Consider the following 26,923-nt stretch of genomic DNA (forward strand, 5'->3'; position numbering starts at 1 on the left):
TTCATTCCCTGTCGTCTGCCTAAGGAAGATCTTTTTCTGGGTCTGTTAAAACTATTCTAGAGCCTGGCAACTTTTACAAAAATCACTGTGGCAGGCACAGCTATATTTGCTATGCGATCACAAAGAAATAAATGCTTTTCACACTTACACTTAGTGTTACTTGAATTACATAAACACTGGAAATTAAAGGTTGCAGTTTTCATGTAGAATATTAATCTCATCTGGGCTCCCTTTGTCACCCAGGCTCCACTTCCCACAAAAGGTTGGACCAGATGATCTGCCAAGGTCACTTCCAACCTGGGCTGTTCTATGAATGTGAGAGAGAATAGAAGGCATCCACCTAACCTAACCTTACGACTACCCTTTTCCATACTCACATTAAATGTTCACTGTAATACAACTGAGACTCACAGCAAAGCAGAAACAAAAATATATTGTAAAAAGCAAATGCAGCATACCGAGGAAAAGAAAACCCACTCTGTAACAAGTCAGGTTGTGTTGTTGCCTTTAAAAAAAACCCCAAAACCTAAAAAAACCAAAACAAAACAAACCACACACAAAAACAAAACCCCAAAACCCACAACAACAAAAAACACAACAAAAAACTAAACCACTGGTATCTCCAAGATCTTGACAAGGCTGGTCGTTGATTTACTATGAAAACAGGACAGGGCAATTATTCCCCAGATGAAATAAGAGTTTAGCAACTGGAGCATGAACAAGAGCTACTTACTGGTTTGGGATTGACCTCAGTAGAGATGAGTTTTAAAAGGCAGTTTAGGAGTCTCTGCTTGTGAAGGGTGGTACATGCAGGAACAGCACTTGATTCAGATGTATGCTCCCTTGCATCTTGGGTTTCTGGCTCCAAGACAGCCAACCAGTCATATTCCAGCTGCAACTTGTTCGGTTTGCCCATCATGAGGTAGACTTCAGCCAGCGTGAGGCTCTCAGAAGTTCGTAGACTCCATCCTTCTTCTCTAACCTGTTGAGAGAGCCGGCTTGGGTCATCCTTGAGAGACTTTGTACTAGATTGTCCCTGAGGTGGAGGTGGAAATGAGGAGCCCAGCTTCTCTTGAGAATCCTCCGTTACTGCGTCTGTTATATCCTTGGTACAAGCATCAAGCTGCTGGCCCTGGCTGTGGCTAGCCTGAGTTTCGTATCTGGATGGGCCACTGCTGGGCGAAGCCACACCACCTCTCGGCAGCTGTGAACAGGAGTCAGATGTCTCTGTGCTCCTCCCACTTGGAAAAGCCACAGGAGAAGTATCACCAGATGCTGGAGTAGAGTCTTTCCCAGGCAGTTTGTCTGTGCAAGAACATTTCTCTGGGACAATCAGGTCCTGACAGGACTTCATGTACCGTGGGAATGGATCGAGCAGAGACAGTTCCTCCACATCAGGTATCTTACTGCAAGCACAAGCGGTGCTGCACGACGGTAGCACAGTTGCTTGGTCACTACCCAGGGCCTCCCTGCCCTCCACACAGAAGGCCACTGAGCTCAGTTTCTCATGGTTCCCTCCTGGATCTTGAAGTCCAGAAGGTGGTTTTTGGAGAGAATTAGTGATGCTAAGACTCAAGGCTGCTCCTTCCAACAGGCCAGGCTCTGGGGGGCCATCTTCAGTGCTTGCAGAAACTTCAGCTGTGGGCTGAGAGATTCTGCTTGACTCTGTAGTGCTCTCTGCCCTTCCAAGACCTTTACCTTCTGTTCCCCGCATGTATTTCAGCTGTCCCCTAGCTGTCCCCTGACCACTCTGTATGCCCAGGATCTGCGCAGGGGGTAGTAAATGAGACTCTTTTGTGTTTTGTTTGCATTTGCCAGTTTCCTGCCAATGCACTGTGCAGAAAGCCTTCGAGTGGACCACTCTGGCTACCCCAGGCAGCGGAGTGAGTGTACAGTTCTCTCCTGGAAAGAGATGGAGCATCACTTTCTCCTCTGAGAAGCTGCCTCTTGTTTCCGAGTCTCTGGAGTCTTGAAGCTGCTGTTCTTCTAGTGTTTTACGCTAAAAAAGATGTGTCAAAGAATACAACAATCATCTGACCCTTCCAAACAAGCACCTTGCAGCCTATTTTGCAAGTCCAAAAAAAAAGTAGCTGATCAAGGACACGTTCTCTATTCAGCACAGGTATGAAGACTCCATGATCAGAAATAAACTCCTTTTGTGGTGATAAGGACTACAAGAAGACCTGCTACAAGCACAAACTAAATCTCTGTTTCAGACAAAATGACTCAACTCTGCTTCACATACCACTGTAATTGTAAAAAAACCCAACTAACTAACAAACCTCAACAAAACCAAGCAAAAAACCCCAATGTCACTGCATAGCAAAACAGACTCCTTGTTCTGTGCAGTAACCTCCATCTTTTATGTTTTGACATCCTTCTAAGTTTCAAGTGCTATGCTGCTACTTCTTCCAGGCTCACAAATTAAACAGAAACCCCTGAATTAGAGGACTAAGAAAGGATATAGCAAACCAGTCAACAGGAGAACAGAACTGCTGTTAACTCACAAATCCTTCTACCCCAGGGATCAAAGTTCAGAGGGAGGGATGTCTCCAATGTTGTATGGCTCAGACAGCACATAGATACACAACAGGTAGTAGCAGCTACCCAGACAAGAAGCTTAAGCCTTCATTCAGTGAAACTGCATGAAGCAAGTAGAAAGATCTGGCCTTAATCTCTTTGCTGAAATTGGAAACAAAATCATCAGTTATTATCCAGGTTTCCATGGATTTTGCCCATCTATAACAAAACAGAGTAAGTCACTGTTTAGGAAACTAAATAAAGGCGTGGAGCTTCACTTATTACTAACCAGGTTTTCAGGGCAACATAGTAGAGAAATGTTGAGGTGAAAGTGGAATATTATGGGATTTCCCAAGAAAGGCTCTGTTAGTGATGCTGAGATACTAACCTCTACCTTTACTAAGCACAGGCTGGTAAATTTGAGGTAGAATCACATTTCTGATGCAAAAATGAGCTCAGAATAGAAAGGGAATTGCTTCTGGGACACAGCATACAGAACAGACTAAGCAGAAAAAGGATACAATACGCACTTCATGGAGAGTCCACTTCTGCTTCAGGAACTCAATGAGGCTGGAGACCTTCCGATGTAACTCCACAATCATCCTGTAGGTAAGATAAACAAAGCAAGGGAACAAAGAAACAATGTCAGCACAAGTTCAAATCACAGCCTTGATGCTAGAGTGGGAATTAAGGGAAAAAACTGGCATTCTGTGATGCAAGGACAGAGAACAAACCTACCACCCCCAAGCTTTAAGAAAAACAAACAAAAACACAAAGGAAAACAAAAACACAAAGGAAAACAAAAACACAAAGGAAAACAAAAACCTGTTATCCTGCAACTTTAAAATCCAGATAACTCACAAACAAGAAAGACCTAAAAGCCTATCAGATAAATCTGATTGCCATGATTCAAGATACTCGTTTATCCAGATGGAAGAAGACAGGAAAAGATGGTATGATTTAGCTAAATGACAAAAGTGCAAGCAAGGCACAAAGCTACCACATGAGGTGGTCGCTCATGTGGTTGAAGCAAAGACAAAAAGGGGCACGAAAAAAATCCCAAACATTTACTTTTTGCTCTCAAAGCATTTTACAAAATACACCTAATGCTAAAAATCTTCATTCTCCTCTCTGCATGATCTCTGGTCATTAGACCTAAGTACTCTGTTTGAAAGAACAATCAACATCACACAGGCCTTGCATTTTCTGCCCTCAGTCTTGGACTAGATCTAAGTACCAGGATGAGGAGCCATCGATGACACTGAAACAACAGCACCAACTACATTTTGCAGGGAGGAGATTAAGCTACAAATACCTTCCTTTCTGCTAGTATCACTGTGTTGCAGTTGACACGCTCAGAGTCTTGGTGCAGGCACCTCTGGCCATTGTTTTACTTCTCTCTCCTGTGCCTCTGTTTCATGGTACATTCAACACAAATTTTAGTGGAACTAGTGCTGCATCTATTTTACGTGCGCTCTTCTCTGACAACTGTGTTTAAGTAGCACAAAGTATATTTATCTCCAACTCTAGTAGTTTCTATGATTACTCAAACTAAAAGACATAAAGAACAACAGCAATCCAATTTTCAAGTCTGACACCTCATGTTTACAACAATCATGTACTGTGTCTGGACACAGCCTTCAGAATAAGTACATTTAAGCAAACTGCATTATCAAAGACGAACTGCCCAGTTGGCAAAGACAACCCTGAAGAAAGAGGAAGATAGTAGAATGCTGCTCATGTATTTCCCTGTTCTATTCTGAGCACCACAATCAGTTCTTCATTACCTAAGACGTGGGTTCTGGGCAAGACTCTGTACTCGAGCCCATGCATGATTATTTCGTGGCTGCAACTCCACAGGGACCTTGAGAGGAAGACGTACTGGTTTCTGGTCCTCTTCATCACTGACGCCTGAAGGGAGACGAAGCACAAAGGGCATTGGTCAAAGCAAGGACAACTCAGCACACTATCTGCTCAGGAAACTTTGAACAAGTACAGTATTTCAGACCTTTAAACTGCACTGATTATACTTATTGTGTGGGGGAAGAAAGAGGAAGAAGAATAATAATAATAAAATCACACATAGCTGAACTGGAGAAGCTAAAAAAAAAAGTCTAAAATGCTCAATGCTAAACAACATACTACTGCTTATTCACTGGCACAAGGGATTAAACTTCACATACAGTGAAAGCACAACTCGTAAAGCAGTAGCGATCTTGCCTGGTGTAGCTATTTCCTTTTCAATTTAGTTAGTGACATATTCCAAGACTTAGACAGCTGGGTGGGTCCCAAAGTTATTGGGATTATACAAGCAAACAGGATAAGTAAGACAATAGAGACATATCTGTGACCAACACAAATGTGAAATAGCACACATCCCCCTGCCAGTGATGTGCCCATCAACACAGGCCTACTCTCCCTCATATTCTTCTGACCATCTCTTAAAACCTTTTCACATTCCAGCATCTCTCACTTACCATCTGGATCACAGAGTTTCTTCAAAGCCCTGCACATCGGAGCTTTGATACGAAGGTTTCTGCCTTTGTAACGAACAGTCGTAGCCCTGAATACATTGAAAGAGAAGTACATACAGGTACCATTAACAAATGTTTGTGAATACATATGTATTAGGGACACAGTCAAATACAGTCATGGCTATAGGAATGAACAAGAAATAAAAGGGTTTCCAGTGCATATTCACAAGAGCCTTCAATCTTTTCTATCACCCTACTTTTCATTATAGAAATGCTGCTCTTGTGACCCTTCTCTTCCAGACTTTCATGCAACACTGGGCCGTCTGTTTAGGGAGGGATTGCTATTTTATAAAGCGGACCAGAATTATGTTACTTCAGTTGAAGAGTACTCTCAGAGATAGCTTCTTCATAAAAGACGAGCGGTTTTGCTTTAGTCTCCTCTTTATAATCCTACCTCTTAATTATGGGAAGAAAAAGTCAAAAGTTTTTGAAAAGTCTTCCATTGTGGAATATCAACACCACATCTGTTGCAGAAATGAGCTCTAACAGCTTGTACGGGAATCTGAACAAAGTAACTTTTACAGTATGGTTTCACTGTCTTTTGGCTTTAATACCACATTAACAACTATAAAGATCCTTAAAAGCAAGAGACCATTTTTGTTTTCACACAGTAGAATTATTTGATTTCTTCACTCAATCAGCCCAAAGCTTTGTTTTTAGAGACTTAAGAGGCACACGCTGAGACCAAAGTCACCCCTGGCAGTATTTGCTACCTAATAGTTCAAGCAATAAGGATCAGGTAGCATAGAAGCAGCAGGATTGAACACAAGTCTTTGCAAGTAAAATGAAAGAAAATATGAAGAATACTCCTACAGCAGGCTCTTATTTTTTCCTGTGCTCATAAGATGACAACATCAGGCAGAAACAGCACTTGTCTACACTGCTCAGGGAGAAATTCTCAAAAGGGCAGCAGAAGTGAAGCCAGACCTGAGAAGATGGAGCTGATGAGGAGAGCAGCTCAAACGTTTCACTTCCTAAGCTGTGAACTTCTACAGATTCAGAATATCCCAGGGCTGGAAGGGCAGATTTCCTCAACTTGCACTGAGCTGCCAGAAGCTCAAGGGAACGAGTCAGCACTCACTCCTTCTAACGAGCCCCAACACAGACGTAGTGACGGCGCAACCAGTGAAAAGAAGAGAAGGCTCTCAACTGCTGAGGAGAACCTAGCAATAGTGCTACTTAAGAAAAAATTAAAAAGACCCAAGAGCTACTTGGCTGGTTTTAAATAGTGCTTCCTAATTCCACATCTGCAACAGCAGACAACACTACAGCTGCTGTAACAGAAGCATTGTTGTTACTTCTCCTCTTTCAACTTAACCCCAACTTGAACTGTTTGAAGCTAGTGGGTCCCACCAAGTGCAATGGTCAATCTCTACCAGTGGAAAGACTCTTGGAGGAAGACATAGGAACATTTGTGGGTATCTAGTCAACGACATAAGGTAACGACGGAAGGTAAAACTTCCTCCTGGTCATTGCAACGGACACCTGAGCATTCATGCATGACGTTAAATATCCTCTTGTCATTAAAGTGCAGGTATGATTTTATCAGAAAATCAGCATTTTTTAGAAACTAAATCTCCTGAAAATAAGTTTAATCACATGCAGCTAGCACCCTCCTCTTTTTTTTAATGTGTAAACAAACTCAGTTTCAATACAAGTGAGGACAAGATCAGTATGAATTAACACAAACTCACTTATGTCAAGTTAATGGGGACTGCCATGTACACACAGGAAACTCAACTACAAGTTCTGCTGCTCTCAAACTCAGCTGGTCAGTGTTTTGACAACTTCCCTCTTGGGTCTGAACCTTTAGGTGGAGAATCTCTGCTTTTTTCCACAAGCCCAAACTTTGGTCTCAGCCAGCAAGCAGAAGCAGCAGCCTCATATAAAAGCGCCTGGTGCAAAACCTGAAGGATTTCACAGAATTTATTTGCACTAAATAAAAAGCTAGATACATATTACATTTCTCTCTCCAGTGCTTATTATTTCCTCTAAGAACAGTAACTGAAAAAACAGCCGAGGACTAAACCTCTTCAACTTTTACTGTAGCTCCTAGAAATCACTCTTCCTGTTAGATCGTTTTACGTTAAAGTAACAACATTCTCATGATTCACAACAAATCCCTTCTGCTTTTAACTACAGGGATTCAATGAAAGCTACATTTACTCCATTACCACTAATGCTGTTCATCACAGTAAGTCATTTTATAAAGCTCCTGTTGAGATGATACGATGCACGAATGCACCCAACTGCTAGAAAACACGAAGTCTGGGAATGTGATAGAACGGTTGTATGGAAAACAATGCTGCTGCGTGAACAAGCCAAAATTACTGTCTTCCTTGCTCCTGCAACGAGTTAATTACAGCATTACAGCAATCAGAACTGCTCTAATGATCTCCTTGCTTAGTAAGGACATGCCTAGATATTCCCTCCTGTTCTAGCGGAAAACACGGTTTCCTAACAGCCTCAATCAAAATCCACTAAAGCCAGTGAAAATTAATCCAATAACTGAATGCACCTTGAAACAGGTTGCTCAACTGCCAATTTACACTACTTCAGGACAGCAAATTCCTTTGACTACCTGTGCAAGCTCAGACTCTCCTCCTGCATTTTGATTTTAGCTAGTCAGAAATAGCATTATTATTATTGCTATTGTAGCTTTGACAGCGTAAGGGTATAAGTGAGAAGGGGTTTGTGGGTAGAAACATTATTTCTTCTTGAATTAACTGATACGACTATCTAAACCAGACAAGCTTTGTGGAAATTGTTCCATCATATGACTTGACAGTGACTGAAAGAAGGGCCTAAATGCTCAAAAGGCCATTTGATCCACCTAGAACAGCTGAGCTACTTTGATCAAGAAAAAGAAGGAAAAAGAAAAGCGCCGCTGTTCATTTTCTGTATTTTCTATTTCTCTTAAGGAGCCTAAGTAGCTGGTCAGAAAGCATGTTATTGCGTCAGGCTTCCTGGCGGTTTTTCCTGATCAATTTGTCTACCACCTGCTCAGCTGCACCTCGGGTCTGTTACCACCACAGAGCAGCTCACAAATGAACAACGGATCAGCATCATCAACTCCCGGCTGCATTTGTATCTGTGCTTAAATGGCAGATAGAGGAGAAAATAAAAAAAAAAAACAACGCCAAAACCTAGGATAAAAGCCAGAAAAAAGTGAGAAAAACATGTCACAGAAAATATATTAGAATAAATAGTAAAATCTATGAGGAAAATCATATTAGAGGAAAGAGAACAAATGCAAAACTGCTGATAGCACTTAGAGAGGAGCAGGAACTACTGTGTTTCCCGAGTATTGAGAACGGTACAGTTCAGAAGTCAACATGCAAAATACACTGTTCAGTAAATGAAGGGACACAGAACACACACGAATTTGACAAAACAACATTAAAAACTTCACGTAGAAGTTTTCGCTCTGGCACTACAGCACTCTTCCATAACTACAGCAATAGACACTTATTTTCACTGTTCCCTAAGATACATTTTAGAAGTAGCATCCCAGCTCTCTAGATTCAGGTGTTCTGCTTGGAAAGCCAGGAATAATTCCCCTAATTCCCTTTTTCATAAAGTATGATGGGCTTCAAGCAGGCTAGGGAGCGTCTGATAATATGTTATTCTATACACTAATGTAAAATTAGATATTTTTAGAGACTGCAGTTTCCTAACTGAAATCCATTGCTGGGAGGCTGGAAAAAAGAATAGTTCTACTAATTTAAAAGAAAAGCACAGTAAAAAGGAGACTGCCTACAACAGAACACCTAGACTTCATAGAAATCATCAGCCCTCATTAACAACTAATTAGAAGAATTAAGGTCTTAATCATGCAAAGTGCTAGACTGACACTACAGCTCGCTAAGTCAGTCTTATTATGGTTTAGTCTATTTGGATGACACACTATTAGAAAGGCTTTCCAGTACAACACAGAGACCAAACTGACTGTATATCATGAACTCTAGAGATATTCAGGACACTAGGGAGAAAGCGCTCACCCCAAGCCCACTTTAACTGATAACTCCAATTTAAAAAAGTAATTTCCCTTAAGAATAATTTTGTTACATGAAAAAATTCACTGCTAAGATTTTTTTTTAACTGTACAAAACCCAAGCCAAACCACGATTTCTCTTCTAATTTCAAGGAAAAGAACCTAGGGTTGTTGGTTGACAGCTGGCTGAACATGAGCCACCAGTGTGCCCAGGCAGCCAAGAAGGTCAAGAGCACCCTGGCTTGTATCAGGAGCAGTGTGGCCAGCAGGACCAGGGCAGCAACTCTTCCCCTGTACTTGGCTCTGGTGAGGCCACACCTGGAATCCTGGGTTCAGTTTTGGGCCTCTTATGACAAGAGAGACCTTGAGGTGCTGGAGTGAGTTCAGAGAAGGGAACCAAGCTGGTGAAAGATCTGGAGCACAAGTGTGATGGGAGCGGCCGAGGGAACCGGGGGGTCGAGCCTGGAGAAAAGGAGGCTGAGGGGAGACCTTATCACTGTCTGCAACTGCCTGAAAGGAGGTTGTAGCATGGAGGGGGTTGGTCTCTTCTCCCAAGTAACGAGTGATAAGACAAGAAGAAATGGCCTCGAGTTGCACCAGGGGAGGTTTAGATTGGATATTAGGAGAAATTTCTTCACGGAAAGGGTTGTCAGGTACTGGAACAGGCTGCCCAGGGAAGTGGTGGATTCACCATCCCTGGAGGGGTTTAAAAGGTGTTTAGACGTGGCTCTAGGGACATGGTTTAGTGGTGGACTTGGCAGTATTAGGTTAATGGTTGGCCTCAATGATCTTAAAGGTCTTTTCCAAACTAAACGATTCTATTATTCTGTTCTATGATTTTATATTCCCTGTAGTGAATCAACACAGTTATAATGCTGTAACTTCTGCAAAGAACTCATGTCATTATATTCTTAAATTTCACCCATCATTTCTTTCTAGTAACAATTAATGGCTTCATGGAAAAGGGGAGGGGAAAAAAAAGCCATACAAAACAAACTAAGGATGGAAAATGTCAAACTGCAGCTCTAAAAATATAAGAAATGCCCCCTAGACACTCGATGACCAATTCAACAATCAAGGTGCTGAACAACCCAGTTTTAAGAGTTTCAGGAATAAGTTCTTACTTACCCGGCTTGAATGAGCTCATTGAGTTTAGCTGCGTTCTTGTCATCCATACCTTTAAACGAAATAGGATAACAGAGCGAATTAGAATTTAAAGTGATATAGTCACGACCTTTTTCTGCACCCTATTTGCTTTTCAAAGCTATTTTATTCTCATACAGGATTAATGTACACAAATAACAAGTGATAGCACAAGAGGAAACAGCCTCAAGTTGTACCAGGGGAGGTTTAGATAGGGTATTAGGAAACATTTACTCATTGAAAGGGTTGTCAAGCACTGGAACAGGCTGCCCAGTGACGTGGTGGAGTCACCATCCCTGGACGATTTTAAAAGATGTGTAGACGTGGTGCTTAGGGAAATGGTTTAGGTTAATGGTTGGACTCAATGATCTTAAAGGTCCCTTCTAACCGAAATGATTCTGAGCTAGAACATACCCTTCCTTAAAAGTTTCTATTTTCATAATGTGCAAGCTTTACATGGTCTTTGCCATGAAAATCATATTTTACTCATGGATTAAACTACCCTAGTTTAGGTGGTACAGTCATCTTGGGTTGCTGAGCATTAATCTGACACTGCAGTATTAAAAAGAAAAGCTTCCTCATCTTCCTGCTCAATCTCTGTTGCTAAGGCAGCACAGCACAGAGAAAGAGCATCAAGCCCTCACAGTGCTGAATGCAGTAAGTAAATAAAAATAATAAAACACACTTATAACCCACACTTTTCTTCTATACAGCACATTTTAAAATGGACATTACAGTACCTTGATTTTTAATATATTCCCTACAATAGTTAGGTCCACATTTATTTACTGAACATTTAACCTCCCTCTGGAAATGCTGAAAGTATTCCTGACATGTTTTTGTATCTCAATAGCTCTACATAAGTCATCTTGATTTCTGAGAAGACAGGAGTGAATAGTACAAGAGGGAAAGAAAAAAAAATAAAAGTGAAAGAAACTACTTTCACCAGCTACAGAGCAGACCTCTCATAAACTGGGTGTAGAAGCTGCAGCTTAAGTCCATTTGGTCTTGGAAAGTATAATTTTTTCCAAGTAGCAGTGGGTAAAATACGTAACCAAGTACCCAAGTTATAAAAAGACAGAAGCACAGAGTATGCGCGCATTGCCATGGTGACTGTGTGAAACCCTATTCCCAGCCATAGCAAGGAGGGTCTGTTTATGCTTTTAAGACAAGACACAGATATAGGCAAGAAACACTCATTTCTACTGACAATGCAACCTGTCTTGCCTCTACGTCTTCTGTGTCATGAAACAGTTCAAAATTGCTTCTCCAAGATGAATTAATATATTGGAGATCTTTGAACAAGCAGAATAAAGTCAGTATGAACAATCACAACAGCGTTCATGACACATTACAACAGGTAAGGAAACAATACAACAACAACCAAAAAAAATCTTCCAAAATAGCATGGTTCTATTAGGAATTGTACACATCCACTCATTAAAGCTTTGTCTTTTACTTCGCAACTAGTATGACTTGCCAAAGAAGAAAGCATTTTGATGACTTCCCACATCTTACAAATTAAACAAAACAAGTAGAATATGCACTGTGATACAACACCAACTCTACAAAAAGCTTGAGAACAGATGAAAAAACCCACACTGATAAGAAGGTATGTGTGCGTGGCCCAGTGCATACAGTGCATGTTCCTCTGCCCGTTCTCCAAGCCAGCCACAGCAGAGCTCTCCCTCGTCTGGAAGCCATAAAGGCCACACGAACTGGATCCCAGGCTGCACAAAAAGCAGCGTGGCCAGCAAGCCAGGGAGGTGATTCCCCCCCTGCTCCACTCTGGTGAGAACCCCGCAGTGCTGCGTCCAGCTCTGGGGTCCTCGGCACAGGACAGACATGGACCTGCTGGAGAGGGGCCAGAAGAGCCACGGAAATGATCTGAGGCTGGAACAGCTCTGCTGTGAGGACAGGCTGAGAGAGTTGGGATGTTCAGCTGGAGAAGAGAAGGCTCCAAGGAGACCTTATTGCAGCCTTAAAGAGGGCTTCTAAGAATGACGGGGACAGATTTTTTAGTAGGGACTGTTGCAGAAGGACAAGGGGTGATGGTTTTAAACTAAAAGGGGGAAAATTCAGACTAAACATAAGGAAGACACCTTTTACAATGAGGGTGGTGAGAGCCTGGCCCAGGTTGCCCAGAGAGGTGGCGGACGTCCCATTCCTGGAGACATCCCAGGCCAGGCTGAACGGGGCTCTGACCAACCTGATTTGGGTGAACATGTCCCTGCTCATGGCAGGGGTTGGACTGGATGAGCTTTGAAGGTCCCTTCCAACCCAAACCATTCTGTGATTCTACTAACATGGTACTAAGCCTAAGCTCAGATTTCTTGCTAATAAAACTAATCAACTTCCAGAAAATGGGGGAGCATTGCTATGGCACATACTCATCCGTCTACACTCATCCTTACAGACAAAACCAGCCTCTGGGATCAACAAGGTCAGAACGCATCTTGGTTGCCCAGTACAGTTGTCATTTCTGATGATGACTTGTAATGCTTTTTCATCTTCAGGGTTCACTAAGTAAAGCTTTAGAGAATGACTTAAAGAAATGCACCATCCTAGATTTTGATTGCATAAGCAGAAATAATTGCGGGTGCAGATGATATCATTCACACATTTAATTGCTTAGTTTTCAAGAATAATAAAACAAGACAGATAATCCAAGCTGAGTATACATTTACCTGCGATCTGTGGGTATTATAATACATGCCCTGCATTCCACAGATAGCAAAAGCTAAAGAAATCTGTCAAAGAAAAAGGGACTAATACAAAAGCCTAAGAAAGTATTTAAAAATAAAAATATGTCTCACAGAATATCACAGAATACTGCAATATAATACATTGAATATAAATTCGACATAACTCCAAAGCGAAACTGTACTAGACGTTGCCAACTTCAAGGGTAGACACCCCTGATTCTACCATATAAAAATAATATTAATTCATTCATACTCACATCCCCCAATCTTCTTCCTTAGTTCCCCATAGCAGATTAAGCCATAAAGCTCCAGGGATGATTTTTTCAGCCCTTGAGAAAACACTGAAAAGTAGAAAAGGTGTGAGATGCAGCCAGCAGACACTCATATACAGCAACATTGCAGATACTCATTTCAACACTGAGATTATTTGTATTTTCAATTATGAGACAAACACCTCACCGGCAGGAAGACTAAATTCTGTTTCAAGAAACACTATAATGAGATGTGTTCACCAATTTTCTTTCGGTGAGTTAAATATCTGGGAAATGCAACCTTTTTAGATTAGAGAAAAAAGAAAGCAGCTTCCACAGAATTTAAACAAATATGCAACAGTTCAATATGCAAAATACAGCTAATTCATAATAAAGCTAACTCTAGAATCACTTAAATGTTTACAGTTTCTAAAGGAGACATGTAGATGCCCCGAAGAAAATGCATATAGAATTCTTTCTTACATGAAAATTAATAAGTAGGTCTGAATTTTCCAGAAGACAGAGAATGTCATCTGTGCACACAAATACACCTTAGAGATTTAATGCAAATTCTAGAATCTACATTTTTATATGAAGAATTACACACATTTTATTCAACTTTGCAAGGTTTGTTTCCTCGTTTTTCATTAACACACATGATGTGGACATAATTATGGCTAATAGATCTAAATATCTATGACATCATGAAAAGACAATCTTGTGTTTTACAGATCATATGATAATATTTATTCTTGCCTATTCATCAAAAATTCAGTTCTCTGACTCGCAGACTCATTTAGTCTCAAAGTCCAGGCACACATATTTCTACCAATACTAAAGCTACTCAAACTACTGCATCAATTCTTAAATTCCTTCAGCCAGTGAGATTTCAGACCTTGTACATATAGATACAGAACTTCACGTTATCCAGAAAACAGATTAATTTCCTTCATTACCCCTTTTTATAAGTTCTTCCATACTGTGTTTGCTCTAACATTTGTTTTTAAATATAATACTAATGGTTTGTTTCATCTTAAAATGCTGTCTTGTTTCAAAAAAGGAACTCAAAACCACACCTTATGACAGGTGTTTTAGATGTGTAACTTGTCCTTTAGATAACCCAACATAAGGAACAAACAAACCAATTCCATAAAGACGCTATATTGTACACTATCATTGCATTCCTTCAGGTTTTTTCTAGTGATATCCATTTCTCATTAATGAGTTATTTTTAACTTGAGAGGCTCTGGCCACAGATCATATAGATGAATTTACTATCCAAACTTTTGCTGATGTTAAATAGAGTTGTTTAAAGACCAGAAAATTCAACGACCATGAAATTGTCACGATTTATGTAACTTAGAATAAATATAGCATCATAAGGATACGAAAGCCCTAGAGTCTTTACTTGATCAACAAGCTAATGGGACAACTGACATCCTCCATACCTTAAAAAAGGCAAAACAACTCGGTCTAAGTAAATTCTGTTCACTCTGCAATACATTTCTTTAACCCGCTATTCAGATTAGGCTACCCAAAAACTGACTTGAATTCTCGATGCCTGTTAATGAATAGTATACATTTGATAAAAATCAATTATCAATGATCATCTATTAATATTATTGTCACAAAACACCACTAGCAGTTCATATGACTTTCCAATATTCTTTTCATTTAACAAGCTGAGGAAGGAATGAAAATAATGAGGAGAATATAGATCTTCGGCTACTGAACCAACTGCAGGTTTATTTAAAGCGCGAGCAAATATTTCACCATTTGCACTTGTATCAGACTATTTATTTCTGCCTTCCCCAAGAAGTGCAAAGTACTGCTGGAGTCAATTTGCTTGATGAAGTCATGACTGACCAACTTTTAGATAGCTGACCTCAAAGGTGTGTTCCTGAGACTACAAAAATGTTTCCTTGAATCTGGCTTTTCCCCAGCATTAACTGTAACATCGGCATTTATTATGGTGTGGTGAATTGACATAAAAGCAGTGGTACAAATACCAGTTTTTAAAAAAAACCATGAGCCTCAATACAACACGTTCACAGACATCCTGTTCAGTATTTACTTTCTCATCTCCACCATTCCTGCCCTCCAAGGCGGCACTAAAAGGCAGAACTCCAACTCTCACGAGACTGTGAGGTCTGCACTGAGCCCATTCCATTCTGTACTAACCATTATCAAAGTCAATGTACTTTGAGATCTTGTGCCAGGTGCGGTAGTAGAAATGGCGAACCTGCTCCTTATTCTTCACCATGCTTGCTGGTTTGCCTTTCTTCTTGTATTTCAGGGCAATGTTGTTCTGGATAGCTTCAAAGTCCTTCCCATGCTGAAGAATAAATCAAACAAATCCAAATACTCAAAACCAAACTTACATCTTAAGACAACTCGAAGAACGCGAGGGACTTTGGGGTTCTTAGTGGGAAATTAGATTTCAATGGTCACTGTGTGTCCCTTTAAAACCAGCCAATTCCTATAAAATCCTTAGAGTTCAAAAGAGGAAAATTTAATTTTATGTATAAAGAACCATAATTGAAAAATAATTTAAATTGTTATAAACATTCATTAACAAAACTCGAATATTTGCTGTGTATTTCAAAACAACAAAAAAAAGCTTGACACTTTTGCACGGTGGCTTTGACTGACAGCTGGTTTATAGCCAACTGTAGAGACATATATGCACAGACTAATAAATGCACGTGTACATATGTATTTTGCTTATGTAAATTTCAACTGAATCAGCCTTCTTTAGCAATATCCAGATACTAAACAAAGCCATCTAAGCTTGTTATTTGCTTCTACACATACCTCATACAGTCCCTCGAAGAAAGTATTTTTGTCCTCTGTGCTCCACGACTCCCACTGCCGTCTGACCTTCTTTCCTTCCTCCTTCTCTCCGGCTGAGGAGCCCAGGTTCCGTGCTGCTGACTTGGAATTCCCAGCAGGATTGCTGGGAGGAATTCCTGATGCGCCACCAGATGCAGTCCCTCCATTATCTGCTGCTGCAAAAAACCATGACCAGAGTGAACATCAAACCAACGGCAGGATTCATGGATAGAGGTAAGTGAGCAACTCGGAATTTCCTCCTTCTTCAGCACTCCCATTTATGTCAGGTTTTTTCCAAGATATTTCACCCAAAATACATAGGCAAATAACAATGTCTTTTTTAAAGACATAAAATCTCAGAGTCACCTCCAAAATGATTAGTCTCTCAAAGACATTTTAATTGGTAAAAATGTTACAAACTAATCTTAAATCTCTGGTTTATTCACAATAGAAATCAAACTGAATCTCATGCTTGGTTTGACACTGTAACAGATGATTAGAATGTTAATCCAGAAACCAGGGAGACTTTCCAAAAGTGCACTCCATTTTTTCCATAAAAACGTAACCATTCTCAGTAACTTACATTTCCAAAACATATTCTCGTCAATTTTGCTAGGAAGTATTATTTAAGATTTAACTGCTCTTACTAATGCAGTAGCATACTTAATAAAACAGAAGCCTCTTAACATTAAACATACATTGCTCATTATAAAGAATGCTTATTACCGTTTCCATTTGTCCAGTTACTGTGCGTTATGTTTTGTGTTTTACTTTATGATAAATTGGCTTGCTTTAGTTTGTTTGCTTATAAGTCCAACTTGTACAATACTGCAGTCTCAACTAGTTTGCCAAACTTTTAGACACATTCGCACTCTCTCTTTCATATTTAGGCTTTAAAAGTCCAGTTATATTTTAAAATTCCATTACACGAAGCAGTTTGTTTACCTGAAAGAGTCAGTTTTTAATATATCTACATACATATATATAGCTCAATCAAGAATTAGGATATCCCCGTTCGATAATCCTAATATAATTTTAAAGAGTATCAGAAGAATCGACTGTGATAGGCTTACTATGCTTTAGAGATTTGAAAGACTTATATGTAAATCTTATCTGTAACTATTCAGTTGGAATTTGAAAGTAATTTCTTTGGATGGCAAAATCGTATTGCCCCAAAACCCAAAGAAGCTGTTCAAGTAACAGAGAACACTTGAAACCAAATCTGGAAGAGAGTAAGATGCATGAAAGTACATTTTTTGCTGCATAAATATTTACTCAATAAAAAATATGATATTGTGACCATTTTAAGGTTAATGTTCCTTTTATTTCTAGGAATGATTATTTGATCCTTTCAAAGAAAACTACTGCCACCACAGGGAAGCACGTAAGGCAAAATATGAAAAAGAACTGGACATATAGAAGGAAATGCACTTAACTTCTCAAATAAACAGCTGCTCTATTTCCTAAAGCCTTCATCAGCCACTGATAAAATAATTGAAAGTTAAGCAATTTAATTCTGGTACTGTGAAGGTAAATCCTCTAAAAAAATGAAACCATTACAAAAACCTGAGTACTTTAACAGATGGCTGAGAAGAAAACCAACAATTTTAAGACACATAATCGCTGCTTTATTCTGCAAATGTGAGACTGGAATATCACAATTTGCATGGTAAAGAAATACAGATCGTCATGCTTAAAATCTTTGGTCAATAAAAGGGAATTAAAACACATCGGTCCTCAGTCTCAATCTACAATTTCCCGTTGCTACTAGTTCCCAGTGCAGAAGACGTTCTTTATCAAAAGACAGCTACGGGTTTCTACTCCATTCTGATCTATTCTGATCACATTGACTATTCTGATCACAGACCTTCCACTTTCTGGGAAATCATTTAGAGGAACCACGAATGTGGGGCTTGGGGAGTTTGTTTGTTTATTTGTTGGGTGGCTGTTTTATGTTTGCGGGTTTTGGGGTTTGGTGGGTTGGTTGTTTTGGTTTTTTTTTTTTTTTACATCACTGTATACATACTCAAATAAGTAAAAACCTGAAGTGAGCTCCCTGAAGTTGAGATCTTATCAAGGATTTTCTAAAGATTGTACAGTACACTTAGTACACACGAAATTTTCATTATTAAAAAGTGTAAGAAGCAAAAGTATCAGAAAGGACTTTAGATTCTAGTAAGACTAGAAAGTTCAGTAGATTTCCTCTTAACTGTATGTAAAAGATGAAATGAACAGAACAGTTCTATGCTAAGGGCTCCACTGATTCAACTTCTACAAAGTAGCTCATAATTGCTCTTTTGTTCCTTCCTATATATTTACTATTCTACAAGAGAAACTGTAGTCCTGGGAAGTTTATCACAGTCTGTCTTGTTTTAAACACAAATAAATTACTATCCAGACAATTGTTTAGAGTATATGATGTATATAAAGATCTAAAAACTCTAATATCCCGTCACCTCTCCAGAGGTGCCTTACTTCTAGGAATAAAGGAGTTTCCTATGTCATCCCTCTGCAAAAACTTCCTTACTACTGTGGACAGTAATATTTATCATTGGGTTACCACAATCCACTCTTAAGAGTTTATTGGATCTTGCTAAGACAATGTAATGCAGTATATTCTACAACATGGTATTAGAAACCAATTCAGGATAAAAGGCAAAACAGTAGTCATACATCATTAAATTAATAAATAATAAATAAATTCAGTCTTTCAATCTTACTGTATGAGATTCTTGTAACATACAAAACAGCTATCAAGTTTTCATCCTCTCCCTAATGATAGATGATGATGATCACTAATTCCCAACAATAGATTATTTACAATTTAAGCAACACATGAAAACAAAAAGGTCCATCGAGGTCGTCAAACCATTCCTGCAGCAGAGCTGCTGGAGCGAGCAAGGAGGTTGGAGCAAGCAAGGAGGTTTGCTCTAACAATCTGCTTATGTGCGTGTTCTAAGTAAAATCATTGATAAAAGGAGGATGCTGCAGACAAGACAAAGGCAACATGGTCATTCTCACTCTGTCCACTTATCCTGCATCGCCCAACCACTGGACCAGCCTCCCTCACAAGAACAGCCATGACAATTCCCTCCCTTCACTCCAACCACAGTGGAGCACCAGCATCTGCACCCCAAGTACAAAACAGCGAGTTTGGACGTGTAAGTTCTCAGCATCTTCACTCAGCTTTCAACCCACGGTCTGCAAAGACATCAGGTTTCTGTAGTTAGATTTGAACTACAACCCCCAACAAAATCATGGATCCAAACACCAATGTTTCAGAGAAAATTATTCATTCCTTTTATCCAGTGATCCCTACCCATTTATATGCCCCAGTATTAGGTCTTCATTTATCTCTGAATGGCATAACATCATCTCAACTACATTTTCTGTAGAAAAAGCTGCCTGGGTAGTGTGGGATGAGATCCTATGGGGTTCTGATCCTGAGCCACTTTCAAAGTAAGGGAGTGAGAACTGGGGTAAATGGGAGGGCAAAGAATGAATGAAAGCATGTCAGGGTAGGATGGAAGGAGAGTACCAAGTGTAAACAACACGGAGAGAATTAAGGAGAATATCAGAACAAGGGACCGTGCCAGTAGTTAACAGTCATTCATGCCCTAGAGAAATAATGCTGGAGGAATGACATTTCAAATGAAGGTACAATTGATTCTGCAGTCTACAAATTTGAGAAGATACAATTGTATTGCAAGTACCTACATTGGGTATCTTGGTATACACATCCTCTCCACAGGAGAGGACAGTAGTTAATTTAATCCACATGCTACAGGACATGCAACTTTGATGGGCTGAAACAAACTGGACTGCTTTCTAGCAAGTTTTATACAATGTCAAAAGATGGAACATTTTAATTCAACTAATGCTTTTGGATTAATAATTCTTTTTTTCAAGAGAGGACTGCTTATTACTGCAAAACGAATCCAAATACTGGTTTGGGCCATTCTACACATTTTGTGAATAAATCTAGAGCAACAGCATGAAAGACGTCTTCAAGCTTCAGCTCATCATCATTAGATTTTGTTACTATTTCCTCCAGACTTTATTCCGCATTCAGAAAATCGGTAAAAACATGGAATGGGAACACTAATTCAAACTAAATCTACAGCACATGATGGCAAATATTCCACATATGCTTTTACCGATGTGGTCACAACATCCACATGCATATTCTTACCACTCTTGCTTCAAGGAAAAAAGCCTCAAAACACACCTTAAAACCTGTGCTCGACAACCATGTGGCATATTTGTAAATGAGAAGTTAATTCTCAGAAACCCCTCTTTTTCAGCAACCCTATATTGGTCTGTTTTCTCTCTCTCAATAAACCCACCTGCTTTCGAACTCTCATGATAAACTGCCTCCACCCCACTATCCCTTCAAGTTCTTCCACTGATTTCATGCAAGTTACTTTAAGACTTCCAAGAATTCATACCTCAAAAAGTATGCACTATTTGAGGTGCAGACTATGAATTCGAAAATACAATAAAAAGTTGACCACCATTTGAAAACAATAATTCTTTTAAAAAAAGCATAAATTTAATTCTTTGTGCAGGAAATTTGATAAAACTTTTCAGCAATTCAAAACGTATTGGCTTTTTGAAGCAATACAGTTTTCAAACTTTATTTTACTGTGCTACTTTCTATGTCATTTTTACCCTAAACTCAGAAATGCAACTCAGTACACAAAAGACAAGAAACAGAATCCAAAGACACAATTAAAGATTATGTCAGGGTAATCTGAAAAATAGTAGTATTTTTGTATATCCTACTAGGCAGAATTTGAGTATTACTGACAATCTTCCCTGAACCATAGTAAGGTAAAGTTGAAAAGTCAGCAGCTGCTAAGCAAACTCTTCTTACAGTTTACAGTAAAGTTTACTTTATCAATAACTCGTCTGCTACAATGAAGTACCCTAAAAGCACAAATGCTGAATGTGAAAAGGGATCCACAACAAGACAGAAAATAATAATATTTTCAAAACTTTTTAAAAGGCATGATCAGGACAAGCCAATGCCTGCTGAGCAACTGAAATTTGAAAAAAAAAAAAGTTTATTGATCATACTCCTTAATAATAGCCCTTGAAAGGGTTTTAACTTTAGAATACACGGACTCTAAAAGCGGGACCACTTTAGTAAACTTTACAGGTTACAAAGCATTATTAAAGACCATGATAAAAACAAGTTTCTGGTTTCACTGGAGCAAGCTGTGGCCTATACACTCCTGCTGGCCAATGTTAAAATTACCTTTGCAGCTTCCACCTTGACTGGGACATGTAAAATGGAAAAGCTTCCAGTTTTCAGAGTTGAGCCCAAACATATGCATTGGACCTTTTGATCATGTTTGTTTTTACAGGGGGAAAGGAAAGTTGGTGGGACAGCAAGTAGAAGGATTTAAGTCCAACCTTTATTAGTAATCTTTACTCTTCCCTGAGTTCCCTATTGGTAGCTCACTCTGTGAGACACTTCACTCGAAATGCAAAGCCCTATAAATTCTAATCACAAGACATAACACTAGGGAGAATTCAGACAAGCCTGGAAAACCTCTCAGTATACACCCCTGAATGCAAAGAACTCAAATTAGAAAGGATCTCACGCCATGGCTCTGTTCTCCAAGATCTGACAGTTATAACCTCAACCGTATCGGAGAAATCAACTTTGATGCATTCACATCAAAACTAGCCAGGCAGAGCTGTGGCTGGTTTCACAATTCAAAAAGTTAAAGCATAGCCATAATTCTACTGCTGTCACTCCCAATGATTTAAGAAGTCTGCCCAAACCTGACAGCATAGTCAGGTCAGTGACTACAAGCACTATCTATGACCAATTACTGAAATAATATTTTCCATCTTGCATATAATTTTATTAAGGCTATTTTGGAATCCAAACTGCAAAATACATAGTTTTCCAACTCTGTCAATACATCTAGTTAAAAATCGTTCTGCTGCTCTAAAATTGGAAATGCATGTTTATGTACAAACATACAAACAAGAATATGCACAAACATACGTGTATTTTGTTCACACATGTACACACTTTCAAAGCAACGGAGTAATTTCAAATGCATATATTAGATTTATCAATCATGGACAATATGTATGCCAAAGAAACACTTCCTTGCATTTAATACTGTTTACAACCCTTGAAATAATTATCTGTAGCTAAACACTCCTGGGTATTACATCTGTTTGTTTATTTGGTTTAATGCAACTGGGAGAAAAATTACATAGGCCTTTTGTTCTATCCTTCAACATCACACACTGGAGTTTTTAACTTAAAAAGTTAAAGATAACTTACTAAGGTATTCAAAAATACTTTTGTAAATTATAGAAACTAACTGTCAAGCAACCGAGTTCAAGAATTTTTTCGTGACATGGCAATAATTAAAACATCAGAATTTGCACTGTTTCATTACTGGAACACAAAACTATCATAATTAATAATGTTTACCTAATGTCCAGCACGTGCATACCACTGCAACAGACCAAAGAGTGACGTAATCTCTAAGACACATTTATGCTACATGGAGTTTAACTTCATTTTAGCATACAAGAGTAAACTTTGTTATTTCAAATGTTGAAGAAATCTCCGAATATTGTTTTTCTCAAAAATTAACAGAAAATAAAACTCAAGTACTTTTGCATAGGGTATCCAAAATGAGTCTCAGGTGCAGCTCCACTACAGTGCCAGGTGTCATCCAGTGACTGCTGAGCACACACAATAGCACCAAGATATTCAGATATCCCTGCTGTCTTCTGGCTACACAAGTAAGAAACAGCTTTGAAAAAAATCTAATTCTTATCTACAATGCTAAAGTGAAAAAGCCTCTGTATGTATGTACACACATACAGGTATTCAGATGTATACAAAACAACAAAAACTCAAATTAGACGGAAATGCCCAAACTGTTCTGAAACAGTAATGCAGGGCCCACAAAACCTGAGAAAGAAATATGCCAATATGTTTATTTCATAGCTGTTTCCAACATAGTTCTTTGGATAAAACAGTCATAGAAATAATTGGGAGAAACCACCAGTGTCTTGTGAGTTGGTTTTTTTCCCTTTTTAACTAGCACCCAGTGCATATTTTGTTATCCAAGAACAGAATTCAGAGTGCAGCCATTTGATTACACAGCTAGCTGGAGTCTAATTTCCTAACCAAAATACAGGAATTTTCTAAAACTCAGGAGAAATGAAACGCAGGAATTAAAGGTTTGCTTCAATAATGGAGAATTTTTCCTCCTCCACATCCACATTCAAACCCCCCAGCTCTGCAAGTGCACAGGGGATAGTGGGCAGCAAAGAAGCTGGAGCTTTGGGACACAAAGAAGATTCCAGCTACTGTGAGAAACAAGCCCCAAAACACCTTCCTCAAAACCAAACAAAAGATGGCATCTACAGGAGGAGAACGACAACCCCCAAACCCACAGGTGACTCCCCTACCCCAGCACCCCTCTTGCCAGTGTGTTTTAAAGGTGTCAAAACACGGTACCTTTGCCTTTTGCAGCAGTGCTGCTGCCAACCGAGGAGGATGCCTGGGAATCCTTCTTCAGCCTCTTGCTCTGAGGTCTGACGCTGGACCTGAGAAAATGATGCTGGTCCTGGCTGTGAGAGGGCTGGAGGGAGGCCGGGGCCTGTGATAAGCCGGGGTTCGGTGGGGGGCTGCTGTTAGTGTTGTTGTTAATAATCTTCTCTTCTTTCTTTGTGCTGCTGCTGCCTGGAGCTGCCTCTCCTCCTCCTCCTGCCCCTTCTTCTTCCAGGGACTCCTCATCTCCTCCTGCTCTCTTGCCCAGCTTTTTCACCCCTTCGTCCCCGCTGCTCTCTCCCAGTTTCACTGTCATCCTGTTGGGGAGGAGAGAGAGAAAAGAGGGGGGCACAAAGTCAGGCCAGGGAGCCCCCCAGAGAGGGAGAGAAATCCCTGGGCTGAGAGGGGAGAAGTTTAGCTGCAGAAATTCCTCTCAACATGGCCGCCGTTGTTTGTTACTAAATCCCCTTTCGTTTGCTGTCCCGACCCAACAACCTGTGCCGAGGGCGGGAGGGGGAAAGCCCCGCCGGAACCCCCCCCAAAGCGGCCCAAAAGGCAGCCGGGACCCCCCGGCAGCCCTCCGGCACCCTCCCGAAGGGCTTCGGGGCGCCTTTGGCGGAGAAATCGCCCAGCCAAACTCGGGCGTGTGGAAGCGCTCGGCAGAGCTGAGAGGAAAGGCAACGGCCGAGCCCGCGGAGCGGGGCAGCGCGGCCGGGCCGGCCCGGCTGCTCGCCCCCCATCCTACCCCTTCCGCGGCTCCTCGGGCCCAGGGGGGCTCCTCTTCCTCCTCACCATGCAGCCGAGGCGATCCGACCTGCCGCGGGGGGGGGATTCATGTTCCCAGATGCGGCGGCGGCTTCTCCTCCTCTGTGTGTGTGTGTGTCTCTGGGGCTGGGACTGGCCGAGGCTACCGAGATTTCCAGCTCCCCCTCCGCCCCCACCCCCGCCGAAGCCCCGGCACCTCTCCGCCGCTCCCCGCCGGGCCGCCCCACGCCCGGCCGCCTCCTCCGCCCGGAGCATCGCGCCGCGGCCCGGCCGCTGTCACCGCCGGCCCCGCGGACCGACCCGCGCCCGGAGCCGGCCTGGCTCCCCGGGCCGGCCGCTGCTGCCTCGCCTCTCAGCACCTTCCAGCCTTTTTTTTTTTTTTTTTCAATTAACGTAACCCTATTTATTATCATTTTTTTAAAAATTTTGAAGGGCAACAAACTCCGCAGGCACCTGAAGCGGCTTTTCCCACCTCACTGGGATGAGGACAGTGCAGCTCATGGTGATGCTGCGACCTCTTGGCCAAGAAACTTTTAAAGCCTCGTGTGCTGGAGGACCAACTCCTGGACTTTCTGAGAGGCATCGCCAAACAACTTTAATTCCAAATCTGACACCTGGACCTGCCGCTGGGATGACCGTTCACTCAATGCCTAACTTCATAAATCTTCTCAATACTCAAGTTTTTCTTAACACTTGGAACAAAACACCAGATACACACACACAAGCTTAAGGCTTTAAATCATATTATCTGCTAAAACCCAACAACTGGTTTGTTTGTTTGTTTTCTTAAAGTGTAAAAATCTTATTGACACTACATCTAAAATAAGTCAACTTCCAAGAAAGAAACAACTTACAGCAAACCAGAAAAAAACAGCAGTTGCAATGCAGCTGCATTATCACCAGAGCGGGAGCCACAGTCCAACTTCGATTAAGGGAAAAGAGAAAACCTAACAAGACAAGGAAATTCTGAACATCACAAATAAAGAATGAAATTACTACGGATTAGGCTGACACCAGAATAAGATAAACACGATGCATCAGCATTATATGGCGTAGAAATTTGTGTGATTACAGTTTATGGATTGTGTTGCTACTATTAAACTGATACTTTTCCCTCTAATGATTTTCAGCTAAACCACTGAATCTACCAATTCAGAATTATGTTGGGCAACGTCCCATTCTTTGCAAACGCTCCATAAACTCATTTGAACTGTGGATCTAAACTCATAGTAAAACTTGGCTAACTTTTTGCCTGACAGGTCCCTAATTACAAGCACAAACTTGTTCTCCACACAACAAAAAATGTAGTGTTTTCAGTTATTTTGAGGACAGAAATCTTCTGACAGTCCGTGCTCAAAAACTTCAGTTAAGTAAGGCTTAAACTTTCTTGATCTCAAGTTTAGTTTTGTTACTGCAAATGAAATGATGCCTCCACTGGAATCGCCCAATAATCAGTAGGGGGATACCAAAGAAACACATCTTGGGGACAGCTGCTTACAAGGCTAGGGTAGCAAATCCCAATATCTGCCCCACTTCCCAACGTCTGGCTCCTCAGAATGTCCTGCCCAAACCCTCTGGCAGTGCCCTGCACCCAGTTCACCCATTTCAGCTGCTTTCTCCTTTGGCTTTCACATTGCATCTGCTTTTCCTTTCTCTTCCAAAGCGAAAATCTTCTCAGCCTTATTGCTTGGGTCCTCTAGACCTTCATACTTAGTCGCCGTCCCTTCACTCTGCCTCCTACCTCAGCCCGGCTCCCCCAGGGGAGCTGCTTTCCCCGCAGACCCAGCGTCGCCGCACCCGGTGGACGGACGGCCCGGCGAGCTGGTCCGGGCGGTGCCGGGCCCCCAGGGACGCGCACGCCCCGCGGCTGCCAAGGGTCCGTTTCTCCCCTTCCCCCGCAGCCCGCTTCGCCCCGCGGGAGGCTCCGTCCCCCACCCCGAGCTCACCTGCCGCATCAATGCCGCCCTGCAGCCTCCGCGCTCCAGCTCTCCCGCCGGCGGCAGCCCCGGGTCTTCCGTCCCCCGCAGTCCCAGGCACGCCCAGCCTGCGCCCCAGACCCGCCAGCTCGGGGGGAGGCCGGCGCGTCCAACCGCGGCGGAGCCCAGCGGCCCTCCCAGCTTTGCTGGCGGCGGCAGCCCCGCTCCCGGCCGGGGAGGCGACCTCTCTTCCCCGGGCTCCTCCGAAACCGCGGCCGCGGTGCCGGCACCGCCGGCTCCCCGTTGGGCCTCCGCGCCCCCAGCCGGACCCGCGGCTCCCTGGCGTGCCGGGCTCGGCCGCGCTCCGCCGTCGCCCCCGGCCGCAGAGCGGGCCCCGATCGGCTCCCGGCCGCCGCGGTTCCGCTTCCTCGTCACCCTGCGCCGGGCCGAGGGGGCGGGGCAGGACGCGGCGCGCGGGCCCAGCTGAGCGCGCCGGCACTCCCCGCCCCGAGACCGCAAGCGAGGCATCCCATTGGCTCGCGGCAAGCGGGAGCGAGGCGGAAGGCGGGGCCCGGGCCCTAACGCAAGCCAAACAAAGCGCGGCGCGGGGCCGGTGACGAAAGCGAAGCGCAGAGGAAGAGACGGCAGCCGGCGTCCGTCAGAGGGCAAGAGGAGGCCCGAGATCTGGCTGATGATTGGCTAAGTGAAAACCAATTGAGGGCTCTA

General features: G+C 41.8%; 1 protein-coding gene across 5 annotated transcripts in view; it reads right to left on the reverse strand.

Annotated features, from left to right (window-relative positions):
- Positions 1–26,626, reverse strand: part of CRAMP1 (cramped chromatin regulator homolog 1) — a 45,596-nt gene extending 18,970 nt beyond the window's left edge. Inside the window, exons 1-10 of one of the 5 annotated variants that reach the window (XM_065644763.1) lie at positions 26,228–26,626; positions 23,484–23,833; positions 15,962–16,155; positions 15,329–15,482; positions 13,154–13,237; positions 10,177–10,225; positions 4,998–5,083; positions 4,308–4,431; positions 3,042–3,123; positions 734–1,999 (exon numbers count right to left, since the gene is read on the reverse strand). In XM_065644763.1, the coding sequence (XP_065500835.1) occupies positions 734–1,999; positions 3,042–3,123; positions 4,308–4,431; positions 4,998–5,083; positions 10,177–10,225; positions 13,154–13,237; positions 15,329–15,482; positions 15,962–16,155; positions 23,484–23,832 (2,388 nt within the window). In that variant the 5' untranslated portion in view covers position 23,833; positions 26,228–26,626. Of the gene's footprint in view, positions 1–733; positions 2,000–3,041; positions 3,124–4,307; positions 4,432–4,997; positions 5,084–10,176; positions 10,226–13,153; positions 13,238–15,328; positions 15,483–15,961; positions 16,156–23,483; positions 23,834–24,261; positions 24,392–26,227 lie in introns of those variants that run through there. The other 4 variants (XM_065644762.1, XM_065644760.1, XM_065644759.1 and 1 more) reach the window with 4 other exon arrangements.
- Between the last annotated feature and the right edge of the window lie 297 nt (positions 26,627–26,923).

The sequence above is a fragment of the Caloenas nicobarica genome, chromosome 14, assembly GCF_036013445.1.
Source record: "Caloenas nicobarica isolate bCalNic1 chromosome 14, bCalNic1.hap1, whole genome shotgun sequence".
Classification (NCBI taxonomy): domain Eukaryota; kingdom Metazoa; phylum Chordata; class Aves; order Columbiformes; family Columbidae; genus Caloenas; species Caloenas nicobarica.